The sequence below is a fragment of the Geospiza fortis genome, unplaced genomic scaffold (genome assembly GCF_000277835.1).
Source record: "Geospiza fortis unplaced genomic scaffold, GeoFor_1.0 scaffold12, whole genome shotgun sequence".
Lineage (NCBI taxonomy): Eukaryota > Metazoa > Chordata > Aves > Passeriformes > Thraupidae > Geospiza > Geospiza fortis.
The window spans coordinates 1-27,780 of NW_005054323.1; the positions used below are offsets into that span (position 1 = coordinate 1).

General features: G+C 35.1%; 1 protein-coding gene across 2 annotated transcripts in view; it reads left to right on the forward strand.

Moving 5' to 3' along the window:
• The first annotated feature begins 631 nt into the window (after positions 1-631).
• Positions 632-27,780, forward strand: part of AGTPBP1 (ATP/GTP binding protein 1) — a 49,030-nt gene continuing 21,881 nt past the window's right edge. Inside the window, exons 1-22 of one of the 2 annotated variants that reach the window (XM_005420843.2) lie at positions 632-788; positions 1,306-1,373; positions 1,793-1,856; positions 2,216-2,362; positions 2,619-2,750; positions 4,600-4,693; positions 6,318-6,355; positions 7,881-8,089; positions 8,501-8,678; positions 10,098-10,195; positions 11,206-11,322; positions 11,918-12,630; positions 16,073-16,156; positions 16,415-16,501; positions 16,589-16,737; positions 18,169-18,256; positions 18,973-19,117; positions 21,830-21,983; positions 22,736-22,916; positions 24,273-24,402; positions 24,763-24,894; positions 26,535-26,711. In XM_005420843.2, coding sequence (XP_005420900.1) covers positions 632-788; positions 1,306-1,373; positions 1,793-1,856; positions 2,216-2,362; positions 2,619-2,750; positions 4,600-4,693; positions 6,318-6,355; positions 7,881-8,089; positions 8,501-8,678; positions 10,098-10,195; positions 11,206-11,322; positions 11,918-12,630; positions 16,073-16,156; positions 16,415-16,501; positions 16,589-16,737; positions 18,169-18,256; positions 18,973-19,117; positions 21,830-21,983; positions 22,736-22,916; positions 24,273-24,402; positions 24,763-24,894; positions 26,535-26,711 — 3,342 coding nt within the window. The remainder of the gene's footprint in view (positions 789-1,305; positions 1,374-1,792; positions 1,857-2,215; positions 2,363-2,618; positions 2,751-4,599; positions 4,694-6,317; positions 6,356-7,880; positions 8,090-8,500; positions 8,679-10,097; positions 10,196-11,205; positions 11,323-11,917; positions 12,631-16,072; positions 16,157-16,414; positions 16,502-16,588; positions 16,738-18,168; positions 18,257-18,972; positions 19,118-21,829; positions 21,984-22,735; positions 22,917-24,272; positions 24,403-24,762; positions 24,895-26,534; positions 26,712-27,780) is intronic. The other variant, XR_004081700.1, reaches the window with a different exon arrangement.

Genomic DNA, 27,780 nt, shown 5'->3' on the forward strand with positions numbered 1-27,780 from the left:
CCATGACCCTTCATTAAATTTTCTCTCTTCAGCTGCAGAGGGGAGTAAGTGGCTTTGCTGGATGCCTGGCTTATGGCCAGCATAAACCCACAATAGCAGGCCAAAATGCCCTTGTAGTCAAAATTAACCCAAACTTGGATGATAATTTTAGAAACCTTCCTAAGTTTTTTTTCTTCAAAACGGTATTCTTGTTATTCAGCTGGTGTGTGCTAATTTGCTTACTTCACAAATGAGATTATTTTCTTCCTGTTCTGAAATGCCATCCTGTGAGACAAGCTGTCTTTTGGTCTGTTTGTAGCCAGTTTTCCTTGAATGGCAGGTTTGATAGGATATCCTGTCACTTAACATAAATTACTAAATATAAGTCACTCTAGATGGCATAGATGAAGAACATTTGTACCTATAGCTGCATTTTTCTTGCTGCAATTGATTTCCCTGTTCACAGTTTCTCTTGGAGATGCTGTTACATAAAATTAGTCTGTTACAGTGCAGGCTTTGCAAAATCTGTAAATTTGCCAGAATTGAGAATCAAGACTGTTTTCCAATCCAGATAAAATATGGAAGTGAATCAGCCACAGCCTTTACTCTAGCATCAAGTTTCTGTTGTTAGGAGCTTTTTTCTCTGATTTAGATGGAAAAATCATATCTTTTTTGTAGTGTTTCAGCCAATTCTCGGACTATATCCCTGCTGTCACAGCTGGAGAAGATAAATTCAGACTCTGTGTTAGGAGAATCAGACAGTGCCAGACATGTTACCTCCAAGATCCTTCATCTGGTCCAGAGTCAAGGTAATTATCTAAGCTCTGTGGTTTTAGTAGTTTCTCTTTTGCTTCTTGTATCTCCCTTGCTGGACTTAAGTTTTGACTTAGTGAACTTGATTATACATGTGCTTTTGTCACTGATTGTTGAAAACGTCTGTTTAAGATCATGTTTAATATATCTACTATAGTATTGGTAGTGCCGAGTCCATTTTGTGTTGTCAAATAGCTGTAATTTAAGTAATAATTTGCTTCATATGTATATATGTCTGTGTGTTATATATGTGTAAAGAGTAGAAGTATCTGGAAGGCAGCTTTCTTACTAATGTTTTTCTTCACTTTTTTACTAGGCCATCACAAGATTGTTGAACAATTGAAAACAAAAATTAGTTTTAAAATTGATTAAGTCTTTTACTTAGTTCTTAGTAGATACATATATGCATTTTTTAATAAGTTTTATTATTTGCAGTGTAAAGATTCTTGTCAATTTGTAGATGATAACATATATTTTTTACTACAAGCCAGTATTGGTCTTTTTCTCTGACAGAAAAAACCAGGAAGGAGATGACTTCTAAGGGCTCCACTGGAATAGAAATTATTCTGTCAACCCTAGAGGTAAAATGTTTTCATTTTTTTGGTTATGCGTTCATAGCAGTTTTGCATTTTATCATCATGAAATGTATGTATTTCTTATATTTGTGTTATGAAATATGTTGTTATCCTATGGAGTCTTCAAACTTGTGTTGGTTTGTTATGAATAGATATTGCCTTTAAGTAACCGACTTGTGACTTTCTCTCTCTTATATTTAGATATTTTAAGAAATTGCTTGTCACCTATCAGTTCTAATTGATGTATCACATTACAAAGTGTGTTTTAATTGGTTTTGTGGTTAATTTGGGCTGCATAGTGGGACGGTTGCTACGTGGGTACATCCAAAGTTCTATTTAATTTTGTGCTGGCAATTCCTCCTATCTTTAAGTATCCAAACCATTATTAGACTGCATGCTAAACATGGATCTTTTTTTTATTGCAGAATACAAGAGATCCGCAAACTATTCTAAATATATTGAATATTCTCATTGAGATAGTCTCAGTTGGTAAGTTTTCATTAAGGACTAATATATGATTATATTTATGCTTGCTTTTTCAGATAGCTTTTGTTTTTTTTCTCTGGTTACTTTTTATTGCTGTTGGGTTTTTTCATAAAGTATTATTATTTTGGTTTTTGTTGTTGATTGCTGAAGCATATGCAGAATTAAAAGAATGTAAAGACTGAAGTTACTTTTCAAATAATCCTACACAATAGTTTGTTGCTGTAAGTCTAGCATGTTCTTGCATAGTGCAGTCATATATAAAAAAAATACTGCTGTTCTAAAGACTAACTTCATTATATCTGTATCTTAGATATTTAATTGTTCTTTGGCTTTAGATGCATCAGTTCAGTTTTAATTTCTAGGTGGTGGTCGGAGAGCAAGTGTCTTAGTCACCAAAGGAGGGACACAGATCTTGTTACAGCTGCTTTTGACTGCCAGCAAAGACTTTCCACCAAATGAAGAACTAATGGTGCTTCTTCATACTCTCCTTGCAAAAATTGGTCCAAAAGGTGATATTATGGCTTAATAATTACAGTTTTATAATTGAAACCTAATTTTTTTTTTCTGTAATTGTGTAAGCATCCACATACTCAGAACTGGTAGAGAAGAAAAAAATTAAAGTGAAGTAAATTAGAGGGGAGGAAAGAATGGTGGAAAGTAGATAAGCAGAGTTGACATCGGTAGAAAGAGTTCAGTAATTTAACTTCTATTTTTTTTAACAATTTCAAAATCAGTGTGATTGGTCTTGTATTTCTCTGATGTCAGACAAGAAGATTGGAGTGAAAGCAAGAATAAATGGTGTCCTAAACATATCATTGAATTTAGTGAAGCATAATTTGCAGAACTACAGGCTAGTATTGCCATGTCTTCAAGTATTAAGAGTTTATTCAACCAACTGTAAGTATTGCAGAAAGTTATTTTCATTCCTATATGAATAAAGCTTTTTATCTAGATAAGGTTAAAATATCAACTCTGAGTGCTTGTTTAATGTTTGTTATTTAAACTGTTTTTTTTTCTGAGAATTTTCTCCTTATATCCTCAAAATGCTTAAATTCTAGAAAGAAATATTTTTTTGATCAGTGCTATTGGGTGTGTGGAATTTTGAGCCATCTAATTTGCATAAATGCTGATGTTTAAAGCTCTAAACCAGAAATGCTAACAGTTTGCTGGCAGAAGCACTTAGAGATAAATAATTACTCTCTTTATTATTCATTCTCATGTTTTTTATTTCTGATGTTATATTTATTTCTTTATTACCAATTTAAAACTTGGTTAACACAGAAAATATTTCAATTTAACCTAATTATTTCTTAATTTAACCTTTTCTTACTCCTTTTGTTCAAGAGCTTCACTCTCCACTATTGGACTAATATTCTTCCACAAGAGCCTAGTTGTTTTGGCAGGCTGTAGGAAATTGATGAAAATAGTGAGGTTCTTTCTGTATCTCTACTGTCAGTTAGATGCTCTTAATTTTTTTCATTTAAGCTTGAAATGGTTGTTAATCTTTTTATTTATGTGCAAGAAATTTAAAACATGGCCATGTTCCCCCACAGAGAACTGATTTAATAATCTGTAAGATTATCAAATCAGGTCATTCACATGAGCAGCAATAATTCATAAAGCCTTAGTATTTTCAAAACATGGAAGCTTTATTTCTGTTGAGATGTCTGATAATGAGGTGAAACACTCCTAAAATGAAAAGTCTAATACAGATAGTTACATTAGTTACATTGCTTATTTGAAAACTTGCTTCATCCTGAAAATGGGAGTGAGTCTCTAATTTGAATTCTAAGATCAGTTCTGTTTTTCTGTATTTCTCACCCTTTATGAAAAGAAAAAACTACTGTAGCTTTTTGTAATTTGTAATTTTCTGGTGAGTAGTGATTCTTCAAGTTACTATCAGAGAAAGTCCTAACTTGACTTAGGTTCTGGTATGATGTTGCTGCTAATGATGATAAAATTGCCACTTGGGTTCACATAGTAAGTTCTACAGTGATAACAGGGTTTATTATATTGAAGTAAATTCTTAGCTGCTCTCTTCTAGTTTGTTAGGAGAACATATTGCTAAACTCAGTCAGGAATGGAGTGTCTGTGTCAGCAGTTTGTATTTTTAGTTGGCTGTTGTACTTCAGACATATACTTTAAGCACATATTTCTCTAACATGGGTTTTAGCATTATTTCTTTTCATTTGTTCCCATTCAAATAGATTACTTTTATATTTTTTTTCTGAGAACATGTATTCAGAGCATGTAGTTCAGGAAAGCTATACTAATTGGCATTTTAAAATTTTGCAGCAGACTCTTGGATTTCAAATCCTGGTGAATATACCTGTTTATCCAAATACTAAAGGGTCATAGTCATGTCTTATGACAGCAAATCATAGAACCTGAAATTTTAGAATACCTGCTGTTTCAGTAAACTGTGAATTTCTATAAAGAAAATTGCTTTTGTGTTGTATCTTAGTAACAAAGAAAGCAGAAGCCTGCATTGGAAGTAGTATGTGGTTTTATTTGTAAAGTAATAATTAAGTTTTCTTCTTTTCCGAGTTTTATCAGGATTGCGTCTTCATGCTAATTATGTGTAGAGTACCATCTGCTTGTCACTGTATGTCTTAAAGGACTAAAATGTCTAGCATTTTTTGTACTTCAAAATTAACTTTTGTGAATTTTAGTTTTGAGTATATGGATCTTTTTCTTTTGCCTTTCTTACTACATGATGTTAAAATGGATTGTTTTTAACTTCCAGCTGTAAATGCAGTATCTCTGGGAAAGAATGGAGTAGTAGAACTGATGTTTAAGATTATTGGCCCTTTTAGTAAAAGGAACACTAGCCTTATGAAGTAAGTAAGATTTCTTTAATATACTATATGATAAAACCTTGTGTGTTTTTTCAAAACTTACTTGTAAATGGAAAACAATATTGCAGAAATCAAATGCAATTAATATTTGAAGATTAAAGATTTGAAGGGTGATGGGAAGGACTATCACAAATATGAGAAATTTTAATTTTTCCCAGTAGAGTAACACAAAATACTTGAATGTCTAGTTGCAGTACTGGTAAAATAATATACATTATTTTTTATCTCTAATATTCCTGCATGGAAACTGTACAGTGGTTAACCCTAATTTATAACAAGTAGATCAAGACAATCCCATCATTTTTTAGTTTGTTTCTACAGCACTAAGCCTAACAGAGTTCAAGAGCATTTAGACAATGCTCTCAGGCACAGGATGTGACTCTTGGGAGTGGTGCTGTGCAGGGCCAGGAGTTGGACTTGATGATCCTTGTGTCCCTCTTTCAATTCAGCTTATTCTATCATCTGCTTTGTGATTTTAGTGTGACACTGTCCCTTTTGTTTGATAATAGATTTTTTTTTAAATTTTTCTGCAAAGCAAATAGACATCTGGAGCAACAAGATAAAACATAGATTAGGAAGCCCCACCAATTACTGTCTTGTGGGCTGTTATGTTAAAAATTTGAAATTCACTGTGTAGGTGAAAGTGGTGACTTCAGATTCTCACTCAGGTGGTGGTTGTAGATTTTGGGCTTTTTTGCTTTGTTGGGTTTTTTTAATTTGGATTGTTTTTTTGGGTGAACATAGGGTTAAAAAGTAGCCAAGTGCATGTGACTGAAGATAATCCTTTCTTTATATACCTCCACATTTTCAAAGTACATACCAGTGGAAAACGAAATTTTTCATCTGATTAGCAAAGTATTAATCTCATATTGTGCATATTCTAATTTTGTTACAAAAAGAAATAGAGTTATGGGATCAAAATCTGGTGTTTGTGTCACAGGAGTAGGGTTCAAAAAACATGTCCTGTTCCTTTAAGGCTCAGCTAAAATTCCTTATATGAACGTACTATTTTATGATCTGACTAATCATGATATCCTTGTTTGTGGTCTAAGATCAGATGCATCAAGTCTATCTTCACAAAGAGGAGAAAAATAATTATATATGTTTTGTAGTTCCATGGTTGATTTGAGGGAACATTTTTGGGTACAAGAAAAATCTCATGCTGACCATCTTGTGTTGTAGTACAGGTTGATGGGCATTGCTTCGCAGTATATTCATATACTGCCTGCGGGTATTGACCTACAGTTTTCCAAAATAATGTCCAATATTTGTGGAAGCACTTGTTCTTCTGCTAACAAAGACATGAATTTCAGAGTATCACAGCCAGTGAGTGTTGGTCATAAACATTACGTTTTCACAATGTTTTTGCAAAAGCTGGAAGTTTGTATAGCTGTTGCATTGATATTTTTAAGTTTCATCATCAGACTTCAAATACATGATCTTGTAGTAATATAAAAGTGAAGTCTGTGCTACAGTGCAACCAGGAAAACATGAAGTTAGACTCTTTATAAGTCTGTAAGCAGTAAATATTTTATATAGTTTTACAGTGTTATAGATTAAGCTTACTGGTTGGTTGCTGTTTTGACTTTTCTTGTTATGTTGACAGGGTTGCTTTAGACACACTTGCTGCATTGCTAAAATCAAGTAAGTGTTTGACTACAAGAAAATGTCTACTTGAGCTATAATGTGTGTGTGTGTGTACATGGACACAGTAAAACTAAGCATTAAGTTGGTAGCCAAAACAAGAATAAGGCTAAGAAACCTATAAATAAGTTTCATCTGCAGTTTCTGATGCTTTATTTATGTTGTATATACATGAATGTTTAATACTTGGTTAGTGTTTTGTCAGTTATGCAGCAGAAAGGCTGCACTGCTTCTGCAGAACTGATCTAGGTCCAAGGTGGACAGATATCTTTTTACATTCACTCCCCTCAGCCATTCGGTAATAGATGTCTATAGCTTAACTCCTGTGCCTCTTTTTTACACATACATCTGAAAATATCTGTTGGATGCCTAGGGAAAATACAGGTATTCTTCAGTACCTTCCTGAATAATTAGGACTTGGGTCCCAATAACAAATCTGTCAGTGATGCTTATGAAGTGGAATTAAAGGTAACAAAACCAATGGTGTGTTTCCAGACATGGACTGTCTCAGCCAGCAGCAACTGATCCTCACAATGTCATCTTTGCAGATTTTGAACCAGCATTGTAACTAGCAAGGAATTAAAACCTCATTTTCTCCAAATAGTTGTGTTAAAGAGACAGCATTCATAGTAGTTTTAGTGGAGTTGAATAATAATTGAGATGTGATGAGATTTGCAGAAAAACATTTCACACAAATGGTGAGAAGTTTCTGTACTGACTATCACAGAGTTTATTAATGTTTATTCAGTGTGATACCTTTGTCTTACAGGTTTGTGTATTTATGAATTTTGCAATTTCTCCTTGGGAAACTTAGGAAAAGAAATATTTCCAAATTGTTGTCAGTATTCCATTCTGTAAATTGGCAGTTAAACTTTAATATTGAGGAGGAAAATGAGGTGTTCAAAAGGTGTGTCTTTAAAACAGGAGGTCTTGTTAATTTATTTAGGGGTATCTTTTCCTTAGTGGTTGTAACTTGTAACTTCATATACTTTATATAATTAAATATTTTCATAACAACATTAGTCTACTATACACATATATTCCAGCTGTCATACTGATTAGCCAGTATTTGGGGTAGAATTATTTTCAGCTTATGAAATTTGAGTGATATATGTAAAACTATATGGATTGCAAGCAAAAAAAGGTTTGTTTCAGATCTTATATCTGGACAGTGTCTGTAGATAGTGATAGATATGCTTTGTAGAAATATTTTTGGTTTTTAATTTACTGGGTGATAGCACCTTACAATTGTCTTTTAAGTGTAATGCATGCTGTTCTTCTAGTGAGCCATGAAAATTATGTGAAATGTTCCAAGAATGAGTTTTGGGCTACTGGTCTTATTTTTCCAGTCATTTCTGTTTAGGTTGATGTAAAACTCTGCTAAGGGTGGCTAAAATACTACTCAAACTGAAACAATTCAGTTACTTGCATAAAAAGAATAACTTAAACATTGAAAGTAAAATTTGAAAGTAATATCAAAGTCACTGGGCAATTTTAATTTTCTTTCCTAACTTTTTGTGCAAAGAAACAAATGCCAGGAGAGCAGTAGACAGAGGATATGTGCAGGCGCTTATAACGATTTATGTTGATTGGCACCGTCACGACAGTCGACACAGATACATGCTGATACGTAAAGGAGTGTTACAGTGCATTAAAAGCGTTACAAACATCAAACTGGGAAGAAAAGCATTTCTTGATGCCAATGGGATGAAAATTCTTTACAACACTTCACAGGTAAGTTTATCCTGATAGGGATATTTTTTGTTGTTGTTTTTTTGCCTTCTTGGCTATGACCTCAAGTTTGTCATATCTCTTTTATGGGATTGATGGTCATTCCTGATCATGGGAATAAGGATTATATTCTGTATGGCACTGAAACATTGAAAGAGTATAGAATTAAATTTGTATTTGCTGTCATTTTGCTGTGGCTACCTCTGGGAGGGGTGGTAGAACTTAGTTTTAAAAAAACAGGAGTGAAAATGCCTTTCTGTGGCGAAGTTTAGATTTTTAAAGAAGGTGAATTTGAGTTGTTAGAAGTTTTTCTGTCCTTTGAAGAAGACATGAACCAATCTTTTTGTAAATAGTATATAAATGCAGTTTGACTTTCAATTTGACAAATACTTTTCTTTATTGTCCTGTTAACAGGAGTGCCTTGCCGTAAGAACTCTTGATCCTCTCGTCAATACATCCAGCCTAATAATGAGAAAATGTTTTCCCAAAAATCGTCTTCCTTTACCAACTATTAAAAGTGCTTTCCATTTCCAACTCCCAGTTATTCCTGCCAGTGGTCCTGTGGCTCAGCTGTACAATTTGCCTCCTGATGGTATGGTGATTTTGTAGTACTTTGTCTTTGGGTATGTCTAATTTTCTCTGTGGAAAATGGAATCAATTGCACTTATTTGTGTTCTCTGCTAAAAGGACTTTGAGACACTTCTCAACGAGCAAAGGGTTTGTGACTGTTGGTGTGGAACACCAATTTCTAATGTTAAGTTTAAAGTGGTAGAAATTTTGTCCAGACGCATGTGGTTATAAAATAAAAGAGGAAACAAGGACTAAAAGGTGTTCACCAAACTCTGAAGTGTAAAGAACAGGCTGTATTCAAACTTAAATGGTCTTTTCTTTCAACTCATGCAGCGTATACATTCTTCTATGTGTAATGTGTTGTAGTGTACATCCTGTCTAACAGGAGCTTGTATCCCATCCTTTCTTTTTGTTACTTTGATAAGTTAGGATGTGATGAATTTAGATTAACGTTTGCTATTTGAAGCACTGGCTTTTATATGTTATTGTTTATTCCTTCAATTGTGTGATAAGAAAGTAGAGCTGCTTTCTTGGACTGTTGCAGTCTCTTGGAAAACACTATACTGCAAAGCGTTTATACAGTTCTTTGTAGAAAATCGATTCATCCCATTGTGAACACCTTTCATTATTTTCAGGTAATTAATACATATTCCAATAAGGTATAGCATCCGACTCAGTAAGCAACTAATGAAGTTGCTGTCAGAAAGTTAATCTGAAACAAAGGGTCAAAGTCAGCTTATTAATATATTTTATTCATGATATCTCCTGAAACAAAATGTAATCATAGTCTGAAAGTAAGCTATCCTATTGGGGTTCATGTGGATCAGACTCCAGTAGTTCAAAGATTGTTTATGTTTTGTCTTCGAAGTAGAAAATAGATTTAGAAGTGTGTTTCAAAACCCACAGAAATTAAATCTCTGCTTAATACAGTAGATTGGTACTGTATAATACCTGTTTAGAAATGTCCTAGTTTACTAAAGTGAGGTAATGATATGATTTTTAATAGGTTTTTTACCTTTTATAAAAAGAAGTGAAAAACCTAAAGGAAATAAGATACATAGTGCTTTAAAAGGAAGAAGTTCTATATTAAAAGGCATGTGGAATGTTGCAGGGTGGGTAGAGGTCTGGGTTTGTTAAAAGTATAATCTTATATAGCCAGTATTGTAAAAGAAGTACATGCAGTCATTCTGAGTACACTAAAAAATCAGCATAATTTGTAAACCTATGAACGAGCTTTTTAATGATAACCAGCAAATTTTCTACATGGAAAACACTATGTGAAAACTTAACCGCCCCAGCACTAGTTTACTGGTTGGTTTTCACATTTTTTTCAAGGAGTATATTAAAAAGAAAATAAACCCGGAACATCAAAAATCTTCTTTGAGCATGTATAGTTGGATTAAATGTATAATCTGCCTTTCACAACCTTTTTGTATTGTAGTGGATGATGTAGTAGATGAAAGTGATGATAACGATGATGCTGAAACAGAATCAGAAATTGAAACTGAAATTGATGATGACAAGGACCAACATTTTAAGGTTGGTAGAGACAAAATTAATAGGCAAAAGTCAGGTATAGCGATTTTTTATTTATGTTGCTTGAATCTGATGAATAAGTGCATTTTAAGTGTTAGAAGCAGTTTGAGGAGGTTTTCAGGGCAATTTCTAAAATTAAAAAAGCTTCAGAAACTTAAAGAAGGTGGGTGCTGATTAAAAATATCAACCATTCTTGTTCAGCTTGCTTCAGGATTTTTGTCAAAATTTGTTTGCTTCACCCTTGATGTATCTGGAGTGCAGTGGAACAGAACCACAGACTCCTTTGGCAGTGTTCTCTTCCCAACTTAAACTTCTCTCAGCCTGCTTTTCTCACATAAGCTGGTCCACATGTCGGAGCTGCTTTAACCTTTTCCAGAATTCTGGACTGGGATTGACTGGATCAGTGTTTCAGCAAGGTAGCTGAAGTTCAACCAGCTGTAGAGGTAGACATCATACCTCTAACTGTTGTACCACTTAGGGAAGATATTCTCGTGGTCTCTAGCTGCCATCTGGGACATGGATGAGTATTTAGTCTGAACTGCCTTATTCTGTATTTTATGTTATGAGTAGTTAGGAGTTATTAGAATTGTCAGTCCATGAACTGGAAAAATATATATTCAAGGATCTCATGAGCCCTGATGGAGGGAGTATCTTCCATAGAAGCAGTATTGTTTTGTCGCTGCAATCAGATGAAATCTTCACATTCCAAGTTCTGTACTGGGAATATACACAGATTTCATATAAAATCTGGTATCTGTGTATAATAAGTTTGGATGAAAGCAAGAAAATTGAGATGTTTGTAATATTGCTGTTGAAATGGAGGCTTAGGCATACTAATAATACTGAGCAGTCTAAATCTTCATGGTGAAGGCTGCAGTTCAGCTGCTTTTAAAATAGTGGTATTTTATCTTTTAAAGCATGGCTGTCAAGAGTAAAGGTGAATGTTTCAGATTAATGTTGTAGAACATTATTAATTTTGAATGCAAGATTAATTTGTTCTGGTGATCTTTCAGAATGATGATATTGAGACGGATATTAATAAACTGAAACCCAGACAGGAACTGGGAAGATCCATAGAAGAATTGAAAATGTATGAGCAATTTTTCCCAGAACTTTCAGAAAACTTTCAGGTAAAGTATATTTTTCCCAGGACATTTCTGGCCATGTCAGGTTGACTCTGGAATATGCTTTGATGTTCTTTTTTGGGTGGATAGTTCCTCTAGCCAAGAATCAGGGGTCTGCAGTTCTGGACCTACATATGGGAGTACTTTATCATAGGTTATTTAGTTAGGTGTTATGGTTGCTTCAGTCTTACTGAGAAGGAGGTACTGTGGGTAGCTGTAAAGGAAACCTGTTTTCTTTCTGATGTCTGATTATTGTATACCGCAGAAAGTAAAATAGAGAAGAAGGATGTGAGATTTCTGAGAGCGCTTAATTGTATTAGACATCTCCTCAAATGCTGTACACCTACTTAAAATAAGTAGTTAAAATATCCAGGCAATTGCATTGACTTTATATTTTGTTTTTAATGAACTGCTTGTTATTGCTTTAAGGCCTTTTTGTGAAAGACAAACTTCATTACTCTGATGCCTTATAACAGCTGTCACCTTTTAATTACATTTAAAACAAGGAAAGACAAGTGTTTCTAATATACATGAAACTTGGGAACTGTTTACTTTTTTGTTAATAATTTTTAAAATTATTTTTTTACCTTTATTTTTTAAGGAATGGGACTTAGTTTCCAAGGAACCAAAGCCTTTTGTACTTGATGCAAATTTGAGTGGACCTATTGTTGTTCCTACAGCCAGTGAGGAGCACTCTGCCGAAGCAAACCAATCAACAAAAGGAGTTGCTTTAAAGGAATGCAGTCCTTTATTGACAGAGGAATACAATAGAAGGCCAGGGTCTCTGGAACTACCAAAGAAAGATAACATGAAAGGTGGTAGTTTACATCAGCAAAATGATCAAAGAAACATGCTTCCATCATGCCAGTGTCTAAGCCAAGAAATTGTGAAAGGCTTGGACAGAATCAGTCTCCAGAACAGTGCAAAAAATGATCAACATTATGGTACAGGGTGTGTAGTAGAGAAGGAAAGCAAAGCTGGCATTACCACACTTGCTTCTAGTAAACCCTGTGAGCATGTTTCACCCTGTGGAGGTAGTATCTTTGAAGGATCGTCTGTCCAGCTGGGAAAACTCTGCTGCACTGGAGTGGATTCAGAGGAGGAGGAGGATTCCAGATCTAGTTCATCAGGAGAACATGCCACACTTCAAGTTTGTGACGTATCACCAGTTCATGACTGTGATCTTTATCTTGAAATGGTGAAGAACACAAAATCTATTCCTGAATACTCAGAAGTGGCCTATCCAGATTATTTTGGCCATATTCCACCCCCATTTAAGGAGCCTATTCTGGAAAGGCGATATGGAGTGCAGAGGTGAGTTACCATACTCCTTTTTTTGTTGTTGTTTTCATTCCTTTGAGAAAACAGTGTTTAGGATGAGATTAACTGGATGATCTCCAGAGGTCCCACCTAGCCCTAGCTATGGCTGTGATTAACAATCAATATTACACTGTTTACTTGGGCGTCTAAGACTGTTTCCAGTGAAAAGCAGTTTCAAGGTAGGTGAGTATGCGTTGATCAGCGCAGAGCCATAAAGAGGAACAGAGTCTGGTTCTGTAATTGCTAATTCTAGAATTCAATTTCTAGATATGAAATTCAGTTCATATTTTCCCTTTCTGCCTTCCCCTCATTTCCCATGTGAATCTTGTAGTTTGCAAAATAACAAACCAACCTACAAAACCCACCAGAAACCAAACTAAAAAATCCTCACCTGAGTGATCCTTTCAGGTCTTAGCAAAGATAAGGCAGTTAATAACTAAAAAGATTCTTCACCTCTTTTCTCTGCTGAACTAAAAATCTGTCTTTCAGGGAAACATAGTGGAAATAGTTAAAAAATTAATACATCAAAGTGTTTTGCTTTAGTGTTCACAGTATAAGATAGTTTAGACTTAACAAATGCAGAAGATCCACTTTGTGTTAGGTCCTGCAGAATGACATACAACAAAAACATATCACCACACCCTTTTATTTCTTCACTGAGAGATAATAGAAGATGATGAAGAGTGATGAAATTTTTCAGAATGATTTGCAAAACTGCTATGAAAAGCTGGCTAATATTACATAGTGAGTTACTGTAAAGACGTGAGTACACTAGCAGAACACATAGCACTATGAGACCTTGCCACTTGCCTAAAAAATTATGGGACTGAGTGCCTTCACCTTTATACTCATAACTATAACCAACTTAATGAGTTTCTTTGTATTTATATTTAGATATTAAAATGATTAAGAGATTAAGTGTCTTTAGCTGGTGGAATGAAAATCCTTCAGCTGTTTCACACAAGTAATGAAAAAGTGATCTTTGTTGTGAAATGACAAGTGCTGGAACACTAATGACAAAATGAACATATTATTCAGTGTTGAAGGAGGAGAATCTTCCCTAGCAAGTTATTAGCTAGATTCAGCTGATTTAGAAGGGAGATAGTCTTGAGTCAGGAATCACCTAAGAACTACATTGAAGCAAGTCTTGCAAATCCTTATGTATGTTTTTGTAGTAATTAATAATTCTGAATTTCCCTGAATAAAAAAATTGAGTGAAGTCAGATACAATTTGTCTCATTGTTAGATATATAACTCTAGAAAAATAAGCCTTGTACGATTATACACAAGGGTGATTTCTAGATCATTAAGATAATTTGAGGGTATATTTTAAATTGAAATGTTATATTTTTGTTGTACTTTTTATGTTGAAAGTAACTTTTTGAGTTCTTGTGGGAACAAGAATTAAATACCAGGTAATATGGCTAAACTTGAATCAAAAATCATGCAACACATTTTTAAGGAAAACTGTTTTAAGAATTCCATTTTCTACAAACAACTCAATGTTGTTACTGCAACATAAAAATCTTCTGATAACTTGTTTAAAAAGTGCATAATCTTTTCATGCTTTCATAGTTTATAGCAGATTGTAAAAATTGCTTGGTAAGACACATGGAAAAGCTTTAAAGTCTTTTACAAAGCTGTGTCCTAACTCTTGATATTGTGTGATTTATGTTCTCTGTCATGTAAGTACTTAGTTACTGCTCATTGGGTATGTCTTATGTAGAAAATAAATAGTTGTTTTAATCCATCCATGTAGTTTGAGAAAATATTGTATGGGGTCTAAGGTGTGACCTAATGGATTTTCTTCTTATTTTTATTAGAACAATGTAAGATTTAGGTTTTTTTTTTAGTCTTGCAATGTGCCAAGAGATTAAATGTTTTTTGAATTTCTGCTTTGGAGTGCTTTTTCTTTCTCTTTTAAATTTAGTAGCATGTAATTATCACCAAATATCTCACCAATGTATTACTGTTAGGATAAATGATATTGATTATAGTTGAAGTGTTTTATACTACTCTATCTTTTTAGGAAGAAAATTATTATATAGTAAAATATCCTATAAATTTGGGTATTTCTATTCTTTAAAAATTTAGTTGGATTGGGGTTTTTTCCATACACTTTAGTGTTTTCTAGTCATCAGGATCCACAAAGGAGTAGTCTCTAAGCACAGGGCTTGCATCAACAATGTTGGTTCTAGATTTCTTTTTCCTTGAATTTTCTTTAAATAGTTTATCTTCATCTTTTGGAATGTAAAATGTCTGCTACTACTTCTCATTCCCATGAGCATCTTGAATACTATTTCTTCTTTGCTTTCATCTACACTGGTAATTATAATGGTATTTAAATGATGTTATTATTTATAAAATAGTTACAATGGATTTTCATTGATGAATTTTGTCTTGGTAAAACTCCTGTGATATTAGGAGGTGTTAGGGCATTTTAGAGCTGAGGCATGCCGAGATCTAAACTCTGAGAATGAGTTTTCTAAGATCAAGTGTAAGGTCAAAAATCTGTAATTCTGTCCTGAGCTGAACCTATTCAGATGGATTCTGGTGAGTCAGCCTTGTCACAATGTTGTCAGTTGAACTTGAACTTGTGACTTCTTTTCTTTTTCAGTTAATTTCAATTTAATACAATGTGCTAGAGTTGTGCACTTACCTTCTGTTTCTCATTTGTTAAGAGCATTTATTTTAATTAAATTGAGAATTTCCAGCCTGAATGTACTTTAGCATTCTGTTTCTGTATTCTTCATTGTTAATCTACCTCCTTTTCTTCTTATTGCAGGTGCTGTGCAAGCTTTTCCACACAGCTCTGCCACTATTTTTCATGCTTGAACTGCAGCACATTCTTACTTTTCCAAGCCAGGACCTAGATACTGCCAGTTGTGCAATGGTTTTATGATCTGGATAAGCACACACCTGACATTTGGCTGGCATCACCAAATTCTTTCTTATTTGTTACGTAGTCGATAAATGAACCTAGATCTCCAGAGGTGAAAAGCTAGTTGACTAACACACTCACTGTACGAGCTACTCCCTAAAACTCTTAATTTTGGTTATGGTAGGATTCATTTAAGTTACTAATGTTATCAAGTGTTGTCATGTGTTAAAGCATTAACATAAGTAATGTTTGAGTAATTTCTGCTTCTATTATAAAGTATGGAACTGCAATTTTTCCTTCAGATAAAACCCAGTGAGTTGTGTGAATGAAAATTCAGGTCCCTCAGATACAAATACTGGATTCAGGCAGCTCTGAATGCAGGTGTTTAACCTGCCTTGACTATGCACACATAAGTGGGGGTGAAGCTGAGGTCTGTCTGAACTGTACCCTGTCTTCATGTCAATTCCATTAGTTTTCCTGTATGAGGCAATTCCTCTTTTGTGATTGGAAACAGTAAATGACAGTTTAAGTGAGAACTCTGCTTTTCTTTTTTAGGACAAAAATCTGTCAAGATATTGAAAGGCTGATTTATCAAAATGACATTATAGATAGAGTTGTGTATGACCTTGATAATTCGAGGTAAGTTTTTACCTTTCTGTAATCAATATTCAAGTAATACTCTAATACTCCAGTTCTACTTTCTCTGTGATGTGACTCATAACATTTACAGCAGATTTCATACACAGTGTGATCTGACATAACAGTGCTTTTGCTAACTGGGCTGTATTTGGAGGAAGGATCAAAATAATTTCTGAATTGACAAGTAAGGACTAAAATAAAGCTTTTTGGTTTAGCTAAGTTTGTTTTATTCATTTTGGTCCCTTTTTCTACTCATAGTTTTTCTGTACCAGAGGAGGCAGATGTTCTGAAGTTTAATTCCAAATTTGAATCTGGAAACCTGCGCAAAGTTATTCAGATCAGAAAGTAAGATCTTTCAACTCTACTTTTGATGGTTTAGGCCTTTTATTTCTTCTTTTTATGATCATTGATCTGTTTTCTGCTAATTTTCAGAAATGAGTATGATCTAATTCTGAACTCAGATATAAATAGCAATCATTATCATCAGTGGTTCTACTTTGAAGTCAGTGGAATGAAAACTGGCATTGGTTACCGGTTTAACATCATCAACTGTGAAAAGTCAAACAGTCAGTTCAACTATGGTAAGATGTTTCCCATTCTTTGAGAAGAAGTATCCAAAAAAATACCTGTGGCAGCTACCTCAGCTGTTTCCTTCCCTCCTCCACAGGATTAGCAGTATTCATGTTGTCAGTTTAAATTCTTTATTTTAATAGTATTGCTAGAAAATGTTTTGATAGCTGTGGTTAAAAAGAAGAAATGTATCTTAAGCCAGGGGCTGTCAGTTTTTTAAATGAAGTTTTGTTATAAGTGAGGCAAAAGCAGAAGAAATCTACTGGTAGCTGCAACTACAATTGTCTTAGGGCCATTGGGCAGTGGAGGACAGCAACAAAGCCTGTTGATTCACTCAGATCAAGAATGACGGTTGTCATCATTAATCCATTTCTGCATAGGGGTAGATGTGAATGTAAGTGGAGACATTCCAAAATAGTTTTGTCTTATTGATGGTAAGGAAAAATAAGTCTACATTGAAATACTAGGGTTCTTATGTGAACATCACTGTCTCTAGTAAGTAGTGTTAGCAGTGTGTGCCTCATTCAAACGTTTACAAATGGCTGAAAATACTTTTTTTCCTCTTGTCTGGGAGTGTGTATGTCACTGCTCAGCTTAAAACTGTTTGTTTTTTTCCTGATATATGTTCTGAAATTTGTCTTTTAAGAAGGAAGAAATTCCTCCTCCCACCTTGAGCTTCAAAATTTTGTTACCGAGTAATATTGTATTCTCCTTTATTGTACACTTTCCTCCACACTGATAAGTCACAGAATACCAGGTAGTTTGACCAGTAATATGATGCTTTTAAGGTACTTACTAATCCTTATCAGTCAGTTTAGGTTTTTTTTTTTATGTTGTGCATACTTAATAATTTCTTTTGATTTTTTGATACACTGATAGATTCAGTCAGTGTGGTTGGCTAACAATCCAGATTATAAATAAATTATACTCAATTAGTATGTATTTTTTCTCCTCTAACTTCATATTAAGTATTCAATGTAAGTATACTATCAAAAAATAGACTTTAAAGAGTTACTTGTTAAGAAAATTGTCCTGAAATATCAGTTATTTTTCAGTTATTTACATGAATGGATGATAGCATCAATTTTTTGTGTGCTCTGTGAAGCCTTTTCATAGTGTGAGTTGGATGGAGTGGAACTGAGCACTGCTTGTAATCTACCATTCATGCAAACCTCAGCTTTCATTTAAACATTCCATTTTGGTCTTCCACAAGTCTTGCTCTTTTCTTTAGTTGTTATTTTCTGAAAATCAGCAATCTTTTGTCATCTGGTTTAAAAAGCACACAGTACAATACCCAGACATTAATGAAAATACACTCAGATAGTGAGTGAATAAGTAGAGGTAATTTGTAGACTTGTGTGTAAGTGGTGATGTGGTCCATTACTGCTAATAAGTTTCTGTTTAATGGAAAGGATTAAAGTGAGATGCATTTCTTCTTTCAGGTATGCAGCCCCTCATGTATTCTGTTCAGGAAGCACTACGTTGTCGACCATGTTGGACTCGTGTTGGGACAGATATTTGTTACTACAAGTAAGTACACACACAGACCAAACATACAGCAAGTCTTCCACTGAAGATTAACATGAGGTATAGTTTTTGAGCAGAAGTTCTTTTTTCTGCATTTGATAGTTCTGATCCTCTGTTGTGAAAAGGGTTTTTTTTTCCTGAAGCACTACAGAGAGTAATATATGTGATAGAAATATACAAGGACTCATTTTGTAAGCACACCACTTATATTTAAGCTGTTAATATTTTATACTTTTCTTAGAAATTGGACACTGTTTCTGGGAAGCTTTTAAGGGAATGTATATATGTATGCTTACTTGAAATCCTATTAGTAACTTCCAGTAATGCTGGTCTCATGGTCCTTATGATAAGCTTTCTGTAATCTGTGGTGGAATTATTGTAGAGGAGTTCTAAAACACAGGATCAGATGGTGCAGCATATCAATATGTAATGCTTCTTGGTTGGTAGCTCTTTACTTGCTTACTTTTTCTGGTTTTTTTGTTTTGTTTTGTTGCTTGTTTTTGTTTGCTCATCTTTTATCAATGTAAATGGATGTGTGTATCACTGTTATAATAAAGTATCTTGAAAGCTGGTGGGAACCTGTATTTAACCTGTATGTACATAGGAGAGAAATACAGTCACTAAAAGTCCTTCTGATTCTTAGAATGTGTGTTCAGAAATAATAAATAGTATGAAAAAAATTGCTCTAATGTGTATATTACCTTCATTTTTTGATTCAGGAATCACTTTTCAAGAAGTTCAATTGCTGCTGGGGGCCAGAAAGGAAAATCCTATTACACAATTACATTCACAGTGACTTTCCAACACAAAGAAGATGTGTGCTACTTTGCTTACCATTATCCATATACATACTCAACTTTAAAGGTGAGAAGCTGTATCTGTTACATAAATGAATACTTGTAATATTAGTATAATATATCACATTAGTGACTGAATTAATTTTGTTGCTTTTTTTTTTGAAATTCAAAATGCTCCTTTCAAGGGAGAATTTTCATAATATTAGTATGTAGATTGACAAAATATATAGGTTGTTCTAATGAACAGTTCCAGGAAAAATAAAATTGATGTTTACAGGCTTAATGGGTTTCCTGGGTATCACAAAGATGATTATGTGACTGGAGCATCTCTCTTATGAGGAAAGACCTTGAGCAGAGATGACTGAGAGGGGACCTCATCAATGTCTGGAAGTATCTGAAGCGGGGTGGTCAAGAGGATGGAGCCAGGCTCTCCTTGGTGGTGCTAAGAACTGGGACCAGAGGGAACTGGCACACACTGATGCACAGGAAGTTCCACCTGAACATGGGAAGGAATTTCACTACTGTGCAAGTGACCAAGCCCTGGAACAGATTGCAAGAAGAGTTTGGGGAATCTCCATCCCTGGGGAGTTCGAGGGATTGTCTGGACACAATCCTGTGCAATGTGCTATAAGATAGCCCTGCTTGAAACAGGGAGGTTAGACCAGATGGCCCACTCTCATCTCTTTCAACCTTATGCATTCTTTGATTCTGTAATAATTGACTGGAAGCCATGCTAATTTGATGGCATATTTGTGTTAAATGACTTATATCCTGCTGTTCTACATATACTTTTTGATAACTAAAGCTGCTGTAACTAAGATAATTAGAGGTCTTTTTAGATTTATGAATTGCCTAAATAAGTCTTCTGAGCTTTTTAATACTAAGCAAAATTCATTTGGCTAGAATGTCTCTTGTTTTCCTCTGTCACAGCAATAAAAGCAAAGCAGAGGATTCAGTGGGCAGTATGTAGCAACTTTAAATGCAGCTTTAAATGCAGCTTTTCGCTTTTCACTTTTAAACTATGCCAGCTTTTGAAAGAGGTACCTGTTAAGAGCTGTTATAAGCAACTGCTGCTTCCAGCAGCTCCTGGTCCTGGAGGTTCCTCCTGCCCAGCTAGTGGAGGCCAACCAAGGTACCTGGGGCTCTCTGTCCCAGGCTGATGGACATGGCTCCTGCTTTCCTGTTTGCTTATATATTCACTAGGAAGTCTGAGTATGTATCCCAGGGGGAGAAAGAGACTTATCCACACATGCTTGTGCATGCCTACTCCTGCTGGGCAGGGCGGCTGCATGGACTGGCATGGACAAGGCACACGCCTGTGTAACATTGCTGTGACTTGCACAGCAGGTACAGACACCCCATCCTTCTCTGCAATTGGTGTGGATTGCTGTTCACTAGAAAAAGTACAAGCTGGCCTACTCTGTAGAATTAGAAATATGTTTGTGGAGCACTGGCATGGCCCATCTGTACCATAGCTCTGCCTCAGTGCCAGGTGTCTCTTACCTGCTCTGCAGGCCTCAGACAGCCTGATGCTTACTAGCAAACAGATGCTTGCACTTGCACACTCATGTCAGAGGCATTCTGCATTTGTGGCCCTGCCCAGATGCCAGCATGGACTGTCTGCCTGCTAGATACCCCTCCCTTGACCTGGGGCCCATACTGTCTGGGTAGTTTACCCTGAAGTTTACTAGCAAGTTTCATGTGGGCTGCCACACACACCGGCTACAGGGAAAATGTATATGCTTCCCCCCACCCAATCGCTAGCAGCTGTTGCCAGGCACATGGTCGTGTAACCCATGTTCCTGCTTCAGGTGTTGTCACTGAGAAACTCAACCCTTATTGTCCCACGAAATGTATTTTGATGGACATACTGTCCTTGCCTCAGTGGTTGGATACCAACACTTTTACCCATTGCAGTCACTGGTAGTGAGACATCCCCTTGCTTCTTTGCTGACACCACTGAGTGAAGAGTGCTTATAGCTCCAGCTGCTGGAGTCTGCTTTGATTCCAGCAGTAACGGGGACCTGGGACACATAGCCTGTGGTACCCACAGAGATGCTCCCAAGAGGTTGGCCTCTCCAGCTACTGCTGCTGAGACCCTTGTGCATTCCAGCTGTTGACCCCAAACTGACTTACACCTGTCCTTTTAGTTGCACTAGTCCACACAGCACTTGGATGCACAGGGTAGAGAGTAAGGCTGCGCAGAGATGGCTGTGGGCATACTGTAGGAATCAGGTGTTTGAGTTTTCTATGGGACCACACCCCCCTCTTGAATGTCCCAAATTATCCTATTCCACTTGTTTATCAGGCAACTCTCTCCAAGTCTTTGTCTGTAGGTTCTTGATGACCTGTTCAAAGAGAGACTGGTGACTTTGGTCTTTGCTATGGTTTCCATTACATCTCAGCTCTTTGTTCCCATGTATTGATTCTTCCTTTACTGATTATCTCTTTTTGCAGCGAAAAGGTCCCTGATCAGATAACCTTAATGAAGCAGAGGTTCTTACCTTCCATATACCCTTATAGTACCATCTGTGTACAATAATTTACCCTCTTTTCCTTCCTCTTTCTCAAAGCAGTTGGAAAACCAGACTCTGTAAAGAGAAGTATTCAATCAGTCAGAGATGTAGAAAATGGTATTTCATGGTCAAAATTATCCTGGAAACTTGAATATTGTTTAGAACATCTAAAAGAAAGATCTGTTAAATAGTACCTTTGAAATACGCTGTCATATGTGACTGCAAAGAATTTGAAGTATTTTTTCATTATTTTTGGTATGAAGATGCATCTTAGGAAGCTGGAATCTATGCACAACCCTCAACAGATATATTTTCGGCATGATGTTCTCTGTAAGACCCTGGCTGGCAACAGCTGTCCATTAGTCACTATTACAGCCATGCCAGAGTCCAATTACTATGAACATATCTATCAGTTCAGTAAGTATAACTCTTCTTTCTTATCAACTGAAAATAATGTAAAAGTAGGTATTTGTAGAAAAAAATTTAGTCTTAACCACTATGCAGTGTAAAAATAGCAATGTAAAATAAGGTTAATGAATTTCGTGAAGCTGAAAGGCATCAGTATTCAGGATTTGTTTTGTATTTAATAATACTTATTTGTGGTAGTGAAACAAAGATATAAATATCTGTAAGAGTATATATAGTATATATATATGTAAGAGTATATATTAATGTATTTTGAATTTTTGCTGCTAGATTTGTACATTACATTTTGCAGACAGCACTTCTTGGAAAAGAATACTGGACAAGTAACTTTTTTCTTAAAATGCTGAGGTTATTAGCTTGTCAAAAAATCTTTCATAAAGCTAATATCTAGCTACTGTGATTTGAAGTGAGCTTTTGCCATTTCCTGATTTGTTTGTCCACCTCAGTATTTTTCTTGGCTATTGGGAAAAAAGTAATGAAAGTTGAATCATAGCTGCCAGCTCAAATTAGTTGTGTAATTGTCTCATCAAACTTAAAGCTCCATTATGATAGTTTTGTAATTAGCAGTCCTTTCAAAAATGTTGTGGCAAGCTCTATCAATAATACCCATACTCAGTAACACTCAACTTACAAATTTTTTTTTATTGTTATAAATGCAGTGGGCTATTGGCTCTTTTTCTAATCAATGAACTGTTTACTTAGCTTAAATCATATTTTGCAATTTCTGTGGATATCTCTTTTAGGGAATCGTCCTTATATATTCCTGTCTGCTCGTGTGCATCCTGGAGAGACTAATGCAAGCTGGGTTATGAAGGGAACACTGGAATACCTTATGAGCAATAGTCCAAATGCACAGTCTTTACGGGAATCTTATATTTTCAAAATTATTCCCATGCTCAATCCAGATGGTGTCATCAATGGAAAGTAAGCATATATTTAATCACAAATATTTAACCTGTACTCTAATTCTTTGCATCAATATTTAAAAATAAATAAACTAATGCTGCAAAGCTGCAATTGCAATATGTAATGTGATAAAAAAGCAACAGACACTTGCAATATTGCTAGCATTTTTTGGCTTCTTAAAAGGCAGTTACATTCCTTCACAAATTTCAGTTTTACAAAAATATTTCCAGTTGTTCATGGATGATAATCCTTCCTATGTGATTTGACATGAAATTTTAATTGTCTCTCTGTTTTGGATTTGTGTAAGAGTGTTATATGAGACCACACCTGCATTTAGAAAAAGCTAAACAAGTTCATGGTGTACATGAAAAGAGAAAGTGCCTTATATTTAAGAAAGCCTTTCACATAATTTTTTAAAAGCTGGGAAGTTAATAGGTGTGCAAGAGGAAGGGTAATAGAGTATCCTGGTTTGATTGAAGTTATTAATAGTAGTTATTTCAGCACTTTTCTCAATAAATTTAAGGGATATTTCAAAACTTGTTGAAACTGCTATGAGTAAACATAGCAGTTTACATTTACTTGGTTGCAGGGAATTCATGTGAAATGGAAATTTTGCTATGGTGAAGCAGTTTCTATTCATCTACTATAGGTACTATTTTAAAAGGTTTTGTGAACAAAATAATAAAAGTAAAACTAATTATAGATTTCAGTAGAACCTTGTCTTTATTTATGTAAAAAGAATGCATATACTAGAATACCTGTAATTAAATAATTCAGGATACAGGGACAATTAAGAAGGCTGTCCCAGCAGACACAGTCTAAAGGCAAATATAGTGAAGATGACTGCATGATCATGAAATCCTGCAAGTTTAAAAGTTGTTGCAGATAGCTGACTGAATACAGAGATGATCTTTTTGTTTCCTGGGTTGTTTCAGGTTTTTTTGTCCTTGTTTTTCTCACAGTTCCTTGCCTCCTAACAACTTCACATTTCAAGTATTAGATTTCTAGTTGACATTAGTCTCTAAATTACGAAAGACACCAAAATTGTAAAGATACCATATGTATGAAATTATTGATTTTGAACTAGAATTTGGATAGAATTGTAAGCCTTCAGTTTCAATAGCAAATAAGTAATATTATCTTTGGATTCAACTAAGAGGCTACTTCTAATTTATTTTTAGATTTTCTGTATCATAGCTTAAAACACCCCAAACTTTTCTATTATTTGGCATGTTAGAAAATTGAAGTTTGTTTCTTGCCAGACTCCTTCCAAAGAAGCAGTGTTGATGAGGAAAACTTGAGGTGGGGGGGAGGCTTATTTAAAAGTATGATAATACAGACTACATCATGCGTTTTTCCACCCCCCCACAATAGCCACCGTTGCTCTTTAAGTGGAGAAGATTTAAACAGACAGTGGCAAAATCCAAATCCAGATCTGCATCCCACTATTTACCATGCTAAAGGGTTACTGCAATATCTGGCTGCTATAAAACGTTTGCCTTTGGTAAGTATGTGTGTGTAAGCAATTCTGAATCTTTTTAACTTTGTGTATGTAGCTAGTCTATAAATTAAACATTTTGATATGGTCTTGTAAACCATGTCACACTTAAATTTGACTTGGAGAACTGGTCTTCTGCAAACCTCTAGATGTAAATCTGTTACATTGGCTAGGCTAGAAGGTTAAACCTTCCTTAGATGAATCACACACTTTTTTGTCTTAATGAGAGTTAATTATATAAGGGATTTTGTTGCCTAATTCTTTGGAACGTTCAACAGTACTAATAAAAGAATTGTCTTTCTATTACTTTCTTAAAATTTTGATTCCTTATGCCTTGAATTTATTTTGCCAAATTATTTATTATAGGTCTACTGTGATTATCATGGTCATTCTCGTAAAAAGAATGTATTTATGTATGGCTGCAGCATCAAAGAGACAATGTGGCATACAAGTGTTAATGCTGCCTCTTGTGACCTAATGGAAGACCCTGCTTACAGGGTGAGTTTGATCTTTTTTGTACCTTTTATTTGGCATGGGTTTGGAACATCCTTTTCAAATAATATCCTGATCCTATCCTATGCAAATAATGACTCTGTAGCATAGGCAGACTTATTTAAAATCAGTTCTTTTTAGTTTGTGAGTGTACTTCAAAGCACACTTCATGAAGCCTTAAACATTATACTTAGAGTGCTTGATTTGTTTCTGTTTCTTTACACCAATATTCACTTTTTTTGTGTTTAATATTACTTTTATAGAAAATAGATGGAAAATTTGCTTCTGTGCATTTATAATTGCTAGATTAAAAAACAAGTCATTGAGGCATGGCAAACAATATTCTAGCAACAAGGCAAAAAAACTGGATTGTTCTGAGAGATACTTATTTTTGTATATGGAAATATGCAAGATGCCTTTTTATTTATTCCTTTATATAAAGATGTGTAGTTAAGACGTGTGCCCCTAATTAGGTATATATAATAAACTTGCACAAACACATCCTCTGCATTGTATAAGCTTTCAAAAAGGCAAAAAATTTAGAGAATTACATGGTTCTTGGAGTGTTACCTATTTCTTCTGTGTGTCTCCCTCCATTGCTGCCTCATGGGAACTGCAAACCTGTGTTACCTATAGGTGTGCAGGCTCTGTTTTTTTTTTAAAGATTCAGAGTTAAACTTCAAAAGCATGTGAATGCATGTTAAAACACTTGTTATGCAGCCTTGAGTACAGACGCTTTCTGGTTATTTTTTCTCTTTAAATCTCCTTCACAAAAAAACCAATCTGTGGCTTCTTGATTTTCTTGTGTGATTTCCTGGATGTTGAGCCAGATGCCAATCATGTCTGCTACTCTAACACATGTATGTGGGGCTTTGTCACTTCAGCGTGCACTACTGTAGTGCACAAAAGACAGTAGTAATAAGGGCTGTTGGAAAAAGCATTTCATTTTCGAAAAGGTGGACCAAAATATTTGGGCAAGCTTGCACTAATGGGTTATATATTACTACTGAAATAATAAATTTGAAGCAGTCGTGTGTTTTATCTTAACTGACACAAATAAAAACTGGAAGGAACAGTCATTTAGCAATAGTCAAATGTGTATATTTGTGTGACCTTTTCACTGAAACTGTCATGTAAACAGAACTGAACTTTGATTCACATGCTTGAAGTGAAATATTCACCTAGTGCTTTGCTAATACAAATGAATTTTATGCGTTAATAAAATAATGCTTTTGTTAGGTCTGTAAATGGGATTTCTGAAACAATGTGCAGTTGAATTAAATACTTATGTGGAGTATGTGGTACGCTTAATTTGAGTAAACTTAGCTAAGTGAGTTAGGAGGGATGGTGATCAGCTGGAGAATTCTGTATTTGATGTATCCTGATCCTTATTCACATGACTAACAATTTTAGTGACTGAACCTGAAAAAAGGGATTTTAAAAACTAGGAAAAGGCCTGAAGACACTATTACTTGAACACAATGAGTTTTGAAAACTCAAGATGGAGAATTGTTTCTTTCTTATTTTTTTAATGCAAACTGCACCAAATTTTCTGGTAATGGTTTGTGGTTACATGGTCTCTTTTCACCTCCATCCATATGGAAAATAAAAGAATCACTGTTTATTTTCAAATTGCTGTCCTGCAGGCACTCCCCAAAATCCTGAGTCACACTGCCCCCGCATTCTGCATGGGCAGCTGCAGCTTTGTAGTGGAAAAGTCCAAGGAATCTACAGCACGAGTTGTTGTCTGGAGAGAGATAGGAGTACAAAGGAGCTACACAATGGAAAGCACATTATGTGGATGTGACCAGGGCAAGTATAAAGTAAGAGGATACATCAGTTAATATTTCTTACTTTTTAATTTCTTCCCTTTGCATTGGTATCTTCTTCTGTAACTCTGCTTGCTCAATTCTTGCGTGCTTTAAGCTTTTGAAACCTTTCAAGGTCTGGGTAGGCTAATGTTAGGATGAAATGATACAGTTTTCAGCTTTGTAGGTTGCATAGCAGTTATGCTTATGGGCTGTTTTAACAACATTAATATTAATCATTGCTTGTAGCACATGTGTATGCATGCAGTTAAAAAAAGCCAGAACTGTTCTGCTCAACAGATTATTAGGATTGGGTAGTAGTATATGCCAATACTATGATAAAAATTTCCTTTACGTAAGGCAATTTCAGACTTCACCATGGCAGATCATGGTTCTTCAACAGATATTTAGCAGTGTCCCTTACAGAATTTTCCCATATAGCTGGGGAAACAGGCTTACAAATCAAAACACTTTCAATACAGGCTTACCAGCACTAGAAATTACACATCATCTGTGAACTCACATAGTTGTGTGGCTTCTTGATGTAAAATTTGTTTTCATTTCCTATCCTTGAAAAGTGTTAACAGGGCTGCATGCCTGAAAACAAAACATGATTCTGTTGGCAGTGTCTCACTACAAGACACCATGCATGGAAGGAGTGGATTTCCTCTGCTTGAAAGCTGAGTTTAGGCATGCTAATCAAGAAAATGACCACAAGCCCCAAATAAGGTGCTTGACAGAAAGAGGATGAGAAGGTTGGGTGGGACAGAAACAAAAAAAAGAGTTGAACAAGATATATTTAGCATATTAATGTATGCTCCAACGTCTGTGCTTATATCCCTATAGAGTAGGAAGACAGATGTTTTGTTGAGAATTTCAGTAGGCCTAAAGATAACTCATCCAATTTGCTTATTTTGAAATTTTGAAAATATTCTTAGACATGTACCCACATAGCTTTAGCAGTGTTGCTACAGGAAGTACTTAAGAAAAGTGAATTGGAGATGCTTTGTGGACAAACTTTGAAGATGCTTAAACCTCCAAAGCTATTCTTCAGTAATGAAAGAAAAAATGGCTGAATTTTGTG